We start from the raw sequence: 14359 nt of genomic DNA, 5'->3' as shown, positions 1-14359 counted from the left end.
GACTGAGGATAGAATAGTGATGGTTCCGCGTAATCTTTTATTTTTGGGTTCTGAGCTGCTAAAGTGCTGGTTAACGCTGAATTTTGGACTCGTTCCCTATTCTGCTTTTTTAGCTTGTAATCGTCATCTCGTAAAAGCTTGTTTTTAGAATTCCCAAATTGCAGGGTACACAACTGTTTTTCATTCGCATATTGTTGCACCATTTCAATTGGTTGGTTGTTGATTATGCTTTACGACTAGGAGATTATAAAATGGGCAAAATATGACTCCCATCGATTGATAAGATGACGAAGAAACGTGTCTTAGAGACTGATTATAACAATCTACAACAAGCTGCACTCGTGTTTGCCTTATCGTTTGCGAGTATCATTTCCTAGATCCTATGCTTTCCATACCCTATATTTTGTTTATTCGTTTTCCTTTCCTTAGCTTTCTTATCACTGACCCTTAATCGTTTTTCTGGGAAAGTGAATCAAGTTGATTGGGATTCTTTATTTAATCATAATTTAATTGATAAAAATGTCGTTATTCTAAACTACCTTTGGTTGATAATAACTAGAGGTGCGTTACGAATCGGCGCACGGGATTAACTTCACACGGGAAGAGCATCATATGCTCTTTGCGAAAGAAACCTTGAAGAATTGTTTAACTCAGTCATTGTAAAACGTTCGTTAACACATCTGTGACATCTAGTAGCACGCGTTGTTAGTGCAACGTACTTGTTCACAAAAAATGAAAATAGGGTCTTCCCTTTCAAAAGCAAATACGTTCAGGGCTGGTTTATCTAGATTCTATGTACAAACGAATTTCTTTTGAGCAGTCAATAGTAAGAAATAAAATACAGAGATACATTGGCTTCTAATGTTTCTATTTGTTTATAGCGTAACATAAGCGCATAACAATAAACCCGACGTCAATGCTTCTTTAATGCAGCTATTTAGAAACCGCTTCAAACAACATCACGTGTTTAGAGAAATTGACTGAATTAACCAATTGACCTAATGAATACATTGATTTACCTTGACGCTCAAAGACGATACTATCTTGAGTATGCTTGTTATGGCTGATCCAACCCGTACAGATGTTTGGGTTGGTTGTTGAAACATAAACGGGTTGTTGAAATTCAACCAGGCTTAGCAATGAGCTTTCTATTTATCATTTTCTAACAAAATGTCTACCTGCGTTGTCTTAGTTTTTTTTATTTATTTAACTTTTCGTTTGCCGATCGTGCTGCATAACAGAACATATTGTACATGTTGTATTCATTCATTTTGAACATGTTTGAACTCTATAAAATGTTTGGTAGAATGATCGTTCCTGGTACCAGAACGTATCAGCTCTAACATTTTTTGCATCGGTGACTGCAACAGTTTGTAAAAATAGTGGATTTTCCGGGCTATCGTTAAGGATGATGGTCGTTCTTGAGTCTATGTGAAAAATATCATGGCATTGGATTCATATGTGAGCCGGTGGAAAGCGCATACTATCCGTGAATCGAATCTGCGTGCCACGTATGCTACAATTTCTGAATGTTGATCGCATTGGAAGCACAGGAATATCGACAACATTTGGACTCTGGAAAATGGTGCGATTTAAATCTTCTGCGGTTTTAAATATTTACCCTACATTAGTTGTTAAAGGATGGATTTCACAAATGTTAAACTGCATACAATCGGTATAATATCAACAGCAAACAGTTGATATCGCTTCTCCATCCATTTTATCACAATCACTTTCCAACATATGCAGCTAGTTTCCAGATTCCAACAGCTGCGTACTTTAGTCAGATCTTATCTATTGCAATCGAATATGTAACTGCAGCTGCAGATTCGGTACATGCGAATACACCTTTCCAGTCCACGAGCCTGCTTTGTATTTCAAGCATACATAGCTCGTTGATGAAGAAAGAATGTGTACCCTCATTTATTAGGTTATACCATCGCAGTTCACGGAGAAAATGAAAACTCAAAAGAAGGCAGAAGATGTCACGTTTCAAGTCCCCTTTCAGTTCGATCGTTCATAGCTCATGTTCCCATAAGATACCATGGAGGATGTCGGATTATGCTGCTTTTACTTATATATTACAGCTAGACGGTGTTTGGGTTGCTAGATGAGTTAATAGGACCAAACGCAGTCTCGCATGAGCTGACTTGTGTTCATAAGAGTTCTCCAATTTGTATCCAATTTGATCTTTACGTACCGTGTGAAGGGAAGTAAGTAGTGTGTAACAGCTCCATTTCGCATTGCTTTATCTGCGATGGAGGCGCATGCAAATAATATTAGATGGAGGTGCCTGGCAGCTTTCCATTTGACAGGTTTAAAATTAAAGGAAAGTTTGCAATAAAATTCAAAAACCTGATGGAATTGCGTATGAAATTTAATTCAGCTTTCATTAGTAGACTGACGTAATTCTTCATCAGTGTAATTACGGACCATACCAAGTCTCATTATAGAAAACCAGATGTCACTATATTCTATTAATCCATACAAGTAATCTTAATCTTAAAAACGGACAATTTTTGGTCCGATTCGCCAACTTTTTAATTAAAGCATGTGAGCGGTTTGGGAACATTTTTGAGAGTAGAAGGCACAGTAAGGAAGAAGTTGATATCCGATCAATGGACTCATTACGGTACAAAAGTTTTAAGTTAGAGTTATACACTTTGACGTGGACAGATATTCTGCGAAACCAGTGTGTAAGACAGCAGGGTATGCAGAAGACAGGGTATGTAGCGTAGAGAATTGAATACCAGTATTCTTATAGAAAACAGAACTTTTTGGAGAAAAGGACTTATAATCACTTACACAGACATACACTCACACACAAGAACATCAATGGTAGCAAATGTTTCAAAACACAGGAATAATGTTTAATACACAATTCTGTGTTCAACACGAACATCCTTGTGAACATCGAGACTTTACATTGATTCTGTGGAAACTATGATCGGGAGGAAATGGATTTCTTCAAGAATGATATAGGTTTCGAGAATGATGATATGGGTATTGGATTGATCTAATCTACACAAACCGGTTGCAACTCTACTCAATGGAAAGAAGTTATCAAGAATGACAGGTAACTTACAGCACATACCATTATTTAACCATACAAAGATGAATCAATCGAGCCTAAATTAAGTTATACTTGGGAAATAAGCAAACATGTATACACGCAAAACGAAATTATTTGTAGAAGAAGCATTTAAGCGATGGTGCAATTTGACGAGCAACACGTCACAGCTATACGGATCAAGAAAACACAGCGTAAAAGAATAAAGCTCTTGATATGTATAAATCAATTTATAATCGGGCATAGCGGGAGCAAAACGCTAAATGACAGTTCGACATGATCTCGAAAGGCATGCAATATTTCAACAGATTTAGCTCTCAGAGTTTTCATTCGGTAAATCTCTCTGTTGCGATTGAGCTGATCGAGTTTTGGGGTAAAATGTTTTATAACGTTTCTGTTAGGATGGATCTCTTAAAATGGACAGGCATTGTTCAGCAGCAAATAGATTTTGCAATTTGTATTTTTTTCTTATTAACGATGTAGCGTAAAGTTGTGTAAGCTATGTGCGAAATTCATTAACATCTTTCGTCGATTACTAAACGGATCGCTGATCTATGGGAAGCTCGGGATTAGTTAGACTTGTCTTAAAGCTTGAACGTAATAGAGTCACATTTGAACATGTGGGAAGGCTTGTGAAGTACATTGTGTGTTCGTGTTTTTGTGAAAGAGGCAAACGGGATGTTTTGGGTGTATGAAAAAGTGTTGTGTTATGCTTATTTATTGTTGTGCTACGAAAAGACATTGAATGACCGGTGCAAGAGACGACGACTAACAAAAGTTCGACTGAAGGATCGAACAACATCGCGGAATCTTACTAGGGTAATCAAAACACGAAAATCAATTTTACTTATGTGTTCATGCCAGGGTTGAAACATTGCCATGATGCATTTATTATGATTCATAGGCTAGATTCGTATTAGCGATTCCTTTTCTGACTTTTCGCAGCGGTTCTTATTCAACTGGTGTGTAGATAGACCACCATAATTGCGTATTTGATCATCGGTAATTTCTTACCGTTCTTTGATTCGGTTGTATGCATCGCGCCAGACTTTATACTTTTTGTTATGAAAAAATATTCTTCACGCAACGGCAAACCTTTTCCAAATTGGTATGGAACGGTTTTCTTCAAATATTAGTTAATCGATTCTATCAATTGATTAGTAATACAAAGGAAGTAACTATCGTATGCAATGTTGTAATCATTTTATCTTTTTATGAAGCCATCGAACAACCATTAACATTACCTCCTAATGTATGCTCAGTAAATGATACCAAAAACGTTCACAAAATTGTATAACTTGTAAATCGATTCACAATTCGTTCAATCTCCAGCTCTCACTCTCAATCTCCGTCTCTCTCTTTTCTTTCTCTAGAACATTGAATGACGTACTAGCTATGATTAAGTATCCGATACACAATTAAAAGAAAGCTAAGAACTTGAGGACCATAACGAGACGATACTTGCTTTCCGACCGATCGCAATAGTCGACGGACCGAGCGCACTACCTGGATTAGAATGGATAAATAGCAATCGGATCATTTTCAGCGGTATGTTCCCTTTTTATAGAACGGCGACGGAATAGTGTTTATGAAATTAAAATAATCGTTTACATTCCCTTTCTTCTATATGCATTTGTGATCAATATCACATTGAAAAATCTTAGTCAAGGAATATCGTTTAAGGACCTATTGTATATTCACTCTCGGTTTTTGTGACGTTCTGCTTCAACCTTACTCAATTTTGATACAAAACTCGTCATTCAAGACTGAGCCTTCGATGGAGTCTCGTAAAAAATGCTCAACATTTCTTGGTCAATATGCTGTCTACCATCTAACAGCACCGTTACATTATCGTACTAGGGATCGTGTGTTTCGTTATTCGTTATGATAGTGTGTGTGTGCGTGTGTTTATATTTTTTCATTTCATTTTAGTAAGTCAATTGAGCAGCAGTAGAAAAATACATTCTTTTGGTCTAGTTGTTTTACACTGTACAAGTATTGCATGTAGTTGAGATTCATGAGACGAGCATCGGGGAGCTGTAGTGTTGGTTTTGAGTCTGAAACTGTCTCCCAAATTAGTGAAACGGATAGAAAAAATCAATGATTTGATAAGGTCGCCACTGAATTATTCGAAACATTGATTGCTAACGCTTACACCATCGAGATTCCGATTAAAGTATGGGAGTTCGAGTGAGGTTGTTGAGATTACAGCCTAGGTGAGGCTCAATGAATAAATTGTAGAATCGGTAAATATTTAATTCTCTGTACTCCGTTGAGGGTGGCAAAAAAAGACAACCAATTGCAGACTTTTTTGAGCAGCTAGAAAGAATTCCCTGCGTCTTTTAATTTTTTTCTTGAGAAACGAAGTATAAATTCCCTTTTTGGACGGCTAGTTTATCGGTGTTGGCTGATATTATGAACTTTCATTTGAAAACCTCCCAGTGAAGAAAGAGAGATCATTTAAGATTATTGAAATCCTCAATTTGGTACCATCACACAAATTGCTGTGCCACGTTTTAATATATCGTCTCTTTTCATAGGATACATTACCTTCCAATACAAATGTTAGCATTTGTGGAATTAATAAATCATTTTTTAAAAAATATGTCATTTGATTTGTGTATTGTACAATCCTATTTGACAAGCACTACCAGAAGTAGCATAACATAGATTGGAGAATCTTGGACTATTCGAAAAGTTTTACAATGAGCCATTGCTAATGCTTCTCAATTTTCGTTAAATTCGTGTATGAGTTTTCTTATGCTTCGCACAGTCAGAGTAGAGAAGTAGAGTCGTATATTAGTATTGCAATATAAAATGTAAACATGAACGATAAAGAGATACTTCATACACCCTCGAAAATGATTGAAAAGACTGGAGATGAAAGAAGGTCTCTTGTATTGTTTAACTGTGCATACCACTACTAGTGGCATTTATAATCTTTCTTTTGATACAGATTGTTTCAATTGTTATGAGCCACATATTTGCAAGCAAACGTGTAGACGTGTCGCGTGTTATGTTTGTGTATATATGTATAATTACATTGTTTTCGTATGTTTAATTGGTAGCTATCTATGGGGATCGCTATTTCTTGCATCGATATTTGCATCCACTAGGGTCACATCATTACTCTCGCAAATATAAATCTCGTCGCAACGCTCTGTAAAAAATTGCTATGCTTTCGTATCAAAAACTGTCTACAATTTGCAGGAAAAAACGAATGAACGATTTTCTAGGTAGCTTCTAGGTGTAGCAGATGTAGTAAGTTGGATGGATGCGTTATCTATAAAAGTGAATTTTAGGTGAGGGTATATTTGGTTTATATATCTAAGTCTAGCTAAGGTTCTTGATAGGCGAAGGGATTAATAAATAAACCAAGTGTAATCAACAGAAATGAAAAAGAAACCATAAAGCCGCATTTAAAATAAAAACCAAATAAATTGCAATTCTAACCTGTCTCAGTTCTAAAAGCATAGCCCAATTTCTTAAGCCTTTGTTTATCAATTTTGTTAGTCTAATAGTATCTGTGTAATTGTTTCAAAACATTTTCCACACTCATAACAAAAAAACTTACAGAATGTGTGGTTCAAAGTAGATAATGAACGAAATGTAAAAGACAAGAAGTCCCACTAATGTCATTAAATGATGTCTAATCATGCAGTAAGCAATTATTGTGTTAGGTCAATTTAATAAATTGTAAAAGATAGAGTTATTGACAAAAAAATCCATATATGTACATGGAAATCTATACATGTTGCAGTGAGAGTTGTGCGGTGCAATAGATCTCAGATTGGAAATTATAAACTGTACCATTTTTTTAAATGTTAATGTATGACCACTGGTATCCCCGGTTGGCATACTATTTAGAATAGACTCAACTAGGAATCTGTTTTTCGTTATCATTTACTTTATTTTCAATTCGATTAAACTATTCAAAGATGAAAGACGCGGGTGCAATGGAATTTATGCTTTAAAATAACACAACTTCACGTTAGTATGTAACCGTTAAAATATGTTTGCGTTATGCTGCCATTCAAAGTATCATTGATTAAACTTTAATAAAAATTCAATCATTCATTTATAGTATACGTATGGTCAGCTAGTATAATCAGAAAATATTATTGCTTTCCGAACAACGGTGTAATTTAGGTGTGTGCTATTCACATAACAATAGTTTTGAGATGAAAGGAAAATAGGAGGTAAATGTGAAATGGTGCATGGTTAACCTGGTGTGGGAAAAATACAATTATGCATATGTTCTCAAGTAATATAAGCAAGAGCTAATTGTACTTGAACTCTGGGAAAGTTTTTATAAAATTGCCATGCAGTATTTCGGGCACCTTACATCCTATTGGGCATGGACAAAATTAATTGTATTCCAAATGTAATCAAAAATGAGCTCAAACTAAAACAAATAATATATAAAAGGTAAAGAACAAAAAAAAAAGATCTTCAAATCTTTTTCATATGGAAAATATAATATTTATCATAAAACTTTTCAGATGCAAAATAGCTACTTAACACTACTGAATAGAACATCGAAGCTTAAGGAAATGAAAGATAAAAAAGTTCAGTTGTGTAACTAACGCATTTACTAAAGAAATCATGAACGATGAAAAATGGATAGACTCAGTAGGGAATCAGGAGGGATCAATTGTGAAGTGAAAGGACTAGTAGAACGGGAATTGAAACTAAATGTTTGCTACCATTGAGCTCGTGATTGAGAGGTTAGTGAGTGCATCTTGCCGATGCCCCTTCATTCGCGCTATTATACGAGAGGGTCGCAACGCGTCGAGCACATGAGTATTGCTGCAAGGAGTAGCTTGCTTTCGTTCTCTATCTAAGATACATGAGAATGGTGAATTGATCATGGATCAAGCTGCATCGTGAGTATGACCTTTGGGAGTGCGTTTGAACGATTCGTAATGACGCGTGCCTATACACGTATTTTATTTCCGTCCATTGTCCGAGACGACCGGATATTGATTCGCATGATGTATTTGCTTCGTTTCAGAAGGTGTGCAATTGAGTATGTATGTGTGTGTGCGTTTATACTGTGTGACTACATTGGATGACTAGTTATCCGAACTTGAACTGATCGAACTGATCGGGAGGAGCGAAACATAAACGGAAAAATGGTTGAGCGTTGAAAGCTTAAATAAGAACGAACGCGTCGAAACTACGAATTGATAGCGATCGGTAGAAGAGTCCTTCGATTTGATCCGCAAACCGCAGTCATATGTAAATCCGTGAAATAGCTCCTCGCTTATGGACTACTGTTACCGATAGGAATACGGAATAGGAATACGATTTTACGATGGAGGGAATAAGGATAGAGGGAGAATGATTTACTTGACCGGTAGGGTTTTTGAAATCGGTAAGGGGTAGGAGGCAAATAGACCAATCAGCTCGAGAAACCGAAAATATTCCATGGGCTGCATTAGTGTAGTGTGCAGTTTGCGGAAGGCTTACCGAAAGACTCTTTGCACTAGCTGTAACAAATAAACGGCGAGCGCGCTACCGATGCACGCGTGCATATTCAGCCAGCGGTGGTCTGCGGAGTGCAAGCTTGGGCTGGAGTTACACATATCTTCCTCACAGAAACACATATGACCATTGCCAGAACTTTCCATCATACACACATGATCTACCATGAACAGATTAATCTGTAACTGTGATGTGCACATTCGTCTCACGACCTCGTAAGCTGCATTGATCACGTTGCGCAAACATAATGGCAACCCAGTTGGCACAACGTGTCACAGCAGCGTAAGTGTGTGATCGCGATCGAGGACGAGGGAATTGTTGTTTGAAACGCCGTTGGCGTAAGCAAACACACATGTGCCGGATCAACGTAATATGCGATCCATTCCGTATACCCATTGAAGGTACGGTACCGGCACATACCGGTAGAAAATGGAAGTTCAAGAGCAAGGCATTCGTTATTCGGTGACCCATGTACGGCACCATAAACGAATGGTTCAAAAATGTAAGTGAAGTTCACGTAGGATACAGTTCCAGACGATCCGGACGGTGGACGACACATCGTGGTAAATGGTATTTATTCATTTTTTGTTTTTGTTTCGTTGTTCAGGTTTGTGTGAATGTGAATCCGAGATATGTGTGTCAGTGCATTCGTGGGAGTTGGCGTATTTCGTGGGTTGTGGCGTTTGCGTAGCATTTGATTCATTTGCGATTTGGCAAAATCGTGGCATTTAACGGCAGTAACAAGAGATAGTAGATGTAGATATAGAAAAATCAAGGGAAAATGTAACAAGTTGCAGTAAGAGTTGAATTTGCAAATGTGTAATGAGATAGTAAAAAGAGTTTTCAGAAAGTAAAATGAAGTATAAAAGGAAACAGCACAAGAGAAGAAGAGAATGGGAAAAGAGAAAAGAGAAAATATCAATGTTAATACCTTTGTTTGTTTGCTAGTGTGGTTTGCCGTTAGGCTTGTATAAATACTATAGATTGTATAAGTCTCATACGAAGAAAATCGATGACAAAAACTACCAAACTAACATAATTTTGCGTGAGCTAAAACAGAAGATCACTTTCCTTCTTCAGCTCACGCATCACTAAGTTCAAGGATAGAACTGATGTGAAAGGCAAATCTTGCCACATACTTGAGATATCACTTGGAGGTTTTGCTCGAGCCAATTCTCTTGACTTTCCTCCTAACGATTGGCACTTACGTGTTCTAGAGTGGCGCACCATTTTCACACAACAGCCATTGCAGGTCATTAGAGGCGGTTGATCCCGGGGTAGAGCGGTGTAGTTAAATGGGTCCTTGCAGCGAGCATCTGTCCAGCTGTCGCACTCGTAGCAGTAGATCGAGCGTGCTTGAATTTAGCATTTTAAAAGTGTAGAAAGTAGGTCAAATAGATATTGATTCAAAATTGGTTAGCAACATTGCGAACATGCAAGTAACACCTTTTAAGCAAAACAGTAACATCACATCGTACCGAGGCTTTTGCAATAATATTGATTAGGAAAAATAACTAGATCATACAAAAACTCATAACGACTAGCATACGCTTGTTAATATTATATGCTCATAGCTTTTATAAACCAAAAATACTCGAACCACTTGCCATCTTGTAGTATCGCGTACGATTTACGGCATTGGCTCTTATAGGCTTCACTCACTTCAAAATCGATCCTCTTCCGATAGAACCGGATGATTTTCAATCCATCGATACACCGATCAAGGGTTTACAGTATCGTAAGCGCTATGCTTCAATACCGAACGTGGTACGAAAGATTGATTATAAACAATGGCCTTTCCATAGCAAACGAATCCAGCTCGCACGAGAAGGGTGGCGGGGTGGCCGGAACATTTTATAAACAAAATTCAAAGCAATAAATAAACGAATAACTAGCGCCTCGATCGCATAGAGGAATGAAATGAATTGCGAGATGGAAGATCGACGTTGAATCGGCGGTAAAATTGAATAATAGCTCTAGGCCGTAGCGCAAACGGAAGCGCACGATCGCTACAAACAGCATGTGAAGTATTTCCCATGTTCGACACGTCTATCATACTTCAATGGAGGATGGGCGTCGAAGGATGCAAGTAGCGAGAAAAAATGAAATAAACAGTGCATTCGCGGTACAATATGTTTTAGCATTTTTTCCCTTTGGTACCAGGCGCAGTTCAAAATGAACAACCTGATATTCTTTCAGTGGACTAGTGTCCAGCGAAGCGTAGCGATTTAATCGCAGGTAAAGTATCATAAACGAACAACAAGAAAAGTAATGTTGTAATTAAATGACAAATAGATAACAATATATTTATAAAAGGAACATTGAGTACATTTAGTTGTACAAAAGATTAAAGTAATTCTCAATATTCAAGGTCTACTGCACAGAAGATAGATTAAAGAAGTATAATAAAGCTTTTCAGCGCACAATTTTTAACTAAACGTTATGCTGAAGGATTATTGTAAAGAATAGAAAGTCCAAATATGAGTTTAGCTTACTCTGGCATTCAGCGGAAACCTGTGGGATCCAAAACCAAAACACTGCTACAAAAGCTGTACAATTGGTTATTGTTTACAATTTCAGGTTACACGTTATCGTAGTTCAACATCGGGCAGGAAGGAATGCAGGGAACGAGCGAAATAGATTTCATTTGTAAGTTTGCACAATACGGTTTGTCCGCCATTCCATCGGAGATTAAAGATTTGATGTGTTTATTATGAATGTTGCATGCGTGTTATGTAGAAGGAGACAAAAGAGACAGAGAGAAAGAGAGAGAGAGAGAGAGAGAGAGAGAGAGAGACAGAGAGAGACAGAGAGGAGGAGAAAAAGAGAGATAGAGAGAGAGAGAGAGAGAGAGAGAAAGAAAGAGAGAGAGGAAGATAGTTCAAATCTCTGTTAGTTAATGGTTTACACATATTCGCGACGACATTCAAAGATGGTCAATGATCTCTGGATATTGCTAATGAATAAAGCAAATTACTTCATCCCTTTAAAGACAAGAAAATGTTAACGAATTCAACAGAAGCAGAAATACTACATACGAACGCATAAAAAAGACGCATATTCAACAAACATTATTTAAACAACGTAAACAACAGGGAACGGAAGTAAGCCAAGCACATATTTTGACGAAAAATCAGATAACCCTAACGCTAACTTACATGGAAAACAATTGTCCGCGGAACCAAACTGAACACACGAAATCAGTAATACTTTTTTTGGCAAAAAGGTGAAAAAGAATACAACGGCATATGAAGCGAATTTGAAAAACATAAGTCTTCAGTTTAATTAAGCGCGTTACTTAAAATATGATTATAATAACCGATAAAGTGATTGTTAAAAGGAGATCAGATCTTTTTTAATTCAACTTTAGAGTCTTTATCATACGAGGAAGTAAGATTACAGTGAAATGTGTGATAAAAATGTTTGTATAATGGAAAATGTAGCACTTTCTGGTATAGATAGAATTTAAGAACTAGAACATGTGTTTACCTAAGGGAAGTAACAACCACTGTTTTCGATCCATTTCGAACGGGATTTTGTTTCAAAATTCTATTCTAATAACAACGTTGTCGCGAGGATTCTGCTACGCAATCTGAAAACACGTTCTAACAATGAAGCTCTGCTGAAGCTCCTGATTTCCGGACCGAAAGAAACTCGGGCACCACAAACTGCTACCACAACTAAGGCCGGCTGATGTCAGTAGTTTTGACGGTGGTACAGCTGGTAGTGGTTGTCGCGAAGAGAGTACTTTAGTGGCATAAGAGCACGTGCCGGAATATAAGTATTGGTATTGGAGTAGAGAATGAGAGAAGGAGAGAGAAAGGCAGAGCTCGCCAGAGAGCTGGAAACGTGCAAAGAACAGAGGAAGCGCAACCTCAAGGAGAGGTTACAAAGTTTTCTGTTTTTCCTCCTTTGACTGGCGTCGTAGACAAGGTACAAGGTGGTAACGATGGCGGCCGTGGCATCGATCTGCAGACAGATTCCCCGCGAAGATTAGTCATACATAGTTAGCAAGCAGCCGTGCCATCGGCTCCCGATATGGTCACTGGACTCGAGCACCATTTATTGATTTCAAGGCGCTCCACTGTCTCTGCGTCTACGAGCGATGCGGCCAAATCGTTCTTATGTGACAAATGGCAAATCACTATACGCTGCTACTCAGCGGAATACTAATTTTTCACAAATTCGTTCGATACGATACGTATTTCTTCTAATAATCACTTATAATATCTTCACTTCACTGTTGCTCAAAGGGCACAAATGCTTCATTAAAATATGCTACATGCACATCCTTTGGAAATAAAAATAGTGGTTTGGTGTTTAAGCTTTCGCACACTAATAATCAAATCGGAATTAATGCTATACCATATGGTAAAAGTATCAGTGAGAGTAGTCACTTTAATGCTTGGCATTTAACAAACTGTGTGTAAAGTTGTACCACTTGAATACCAGCGGTTTTTAATATTTGGTCGACCATCGGGACGAAAGGCTTACAGGATGATGCTCATCCGCAATGCGACAATGACAGTTTGCCACAGCACCACCACAGCACGGCGCTTCGTAGCACCAGCTGCCTTCGATCGCTGAATTTCCGTTACCGGTCACCTAACATCATGGAGCTCCCCGGTCTGTGCTTCTGGTGTCAACTGTCAAGCTGCGTGTTCGTTGTTGGAGAGCATTTCTCACCAAAGCATCTCTCCGAACGTGCCCATTGATACTGAGAGTGAGCATAGAAGGTGAGGATAACGAAGTGGGGTTCAACAATGATGATGGTACTTTTTCCTCTGCTCGAGTAGCACCCTTTGGACGCTTCCGATGGAGCTAAAAATATAAATCACTACATCGCACACAGTACACACTAATATAAGTTTCAAATTGTACCACTTTTCGTCAATTTACTTATTTACACTGATCCAGCTATTTGACATAGTTAACTTTTCGATGCAAAAAGGATATCCACGGAGAAGGATTGCTGTAATGCTCGTCCGATTTATCTGAGCCAACGATGGGCCATTCTCGTGTATAAATCGTTACAAGATATCACTAGTAGCAACTGGAGGTCTCTCTTATATGTTGCACCATTACACAAAACTTAAACCTTCGCAGTTATTGCATACTTTTCCATCATTTGCACACTTTGTCGCACTGCCCGTCCTTTAGCACAGACACCCCAATGGCAATGAGAGCTATTGATACTGGGAGATTTTCGTATTTCGTTACTCTGTTTGTGGCAATCTCAAGTCAACCTCGTCTAAACGGCAAAACGAGCACCCTCTCGCGCATGCATTCAACCTCTATCTGTCTCATTTCGTCTAACCGTACTTCGCCTACTCGCGGACGCATCTACCCTTCTGCCTTTGCGATGTGAGAATGATGTGATGCAAAGGAGATTGAATTTTAGCTTGTGACACTTGTGTCCCAAGAAGAGAGGGTCGCATTGAGCGAATGCTAGTGAGAGCATCGGAAATCCTAGGCCCGTAGTTTCGAACGCACACTAGTAGGATACGATGGAGTGGTTTGGCACTGTTTCCCGAGAGTAAGAAAGAGTTTATTGGTTGATAAGAGAAAGAGCGAATTGCGGAGAATGGTTCGGTTCGAGAGCTTGGGGTAGTGAGAAAGGAAGGGCCCTCCGAATGAGAATGAAAACAAACTAGGATAAGCGTGAAATTGTGCTCGTGAAGAATGTTTGTTATTGTGGTGTGATACTCGAACCGACCCATGAGTGTGTTTGTGCATATAGTCGGCAATATTGCAATCATATGTCAGATGCAACAGGACAGGCATCTCCTTAGTATCTGCTAG

At 38.2% G+C, this 14359-nt stretch overlaps 1 protein-coding gene and 1 long non-coding RNA gene across 4 annotated transcripts; one reads left to right on the top strand and one right to left on the bottom strand.

Annotated features, from left to right (window-relative positions):
* The first annotated feature begins 3752 nt into the window (after positions 1-3752).
* Positions 3753-4825, top strand: LOC125948422 (uncharacterized). The gene is made up of 3 exons (XR_007468575.1): positions 3753-3889; positions 4444-4618; positions 4735-4825. It is a non-coding gene; the product is annotated as an uncharacterized LOC125948422 (long non-coding RNA).
* Positions 4826-4846: 21 nt separating this feature from the next.
* LOC125948420 (protein quiver) lies at positions 4847-13873 on the bottom strand. Of its 3 annotated transcripts, none has more exons than XM_049674420.1 (5): positions 13675-13873; positions 12047-12848; positions 11716-11766; positions 9766-9912; positions 4847-8777 (listed from the first exon to the last, which is right to left on the bottom strand). In XM_049674420.1, exons 2-5 carry the CDS (start codon positions 12078-12080, stop codon positions 8539-8541), a joined length of 471 nt encoding a protein of 156 aa, XP_049530377.1. In that variant the 5' UTR covers positions 12081-12848; positions 13675-13873; the 3' UTR covers positions 4847-8538. The 3 variants fall into 3 exon arrangements, with proteins under 3 accessions (XP_049530377.1, XP_049530375.1, XP_049530376.1); XM_049674418.1 differs by lacking the exon at positions 11716-11766 and adding an exon at positions 11053-11106; XM_049674419.1 differs by lacking the exon at positions 11716-11766 and adding an exon at positions 11053-11106 and having other exon boundaries at positions 13804-13869.
* Between the last annotated feature and the right edge of the window lie 486 nt (positions 13874-14359).

This window comes from Anopheles darlingi, chromosome 2 (genome assembly GCF_943734745.1).
Source record: "Anopheles darlingi chromosome 2, idAnoDarlMG_H_01, whole genome shotgun sequence".
Classification (NCBI taxonomy): domain Eukaryota; kingdom Metazoa; phylum Arthropoda; class Insecta; order Diptera; family Culicidae; genus Anopheles; species Anopheles darlingi.
Note: the sequence above shows the minus strand (reverse complement) of the source record. Positions and strands in the feature narration are given on the sequence as shown.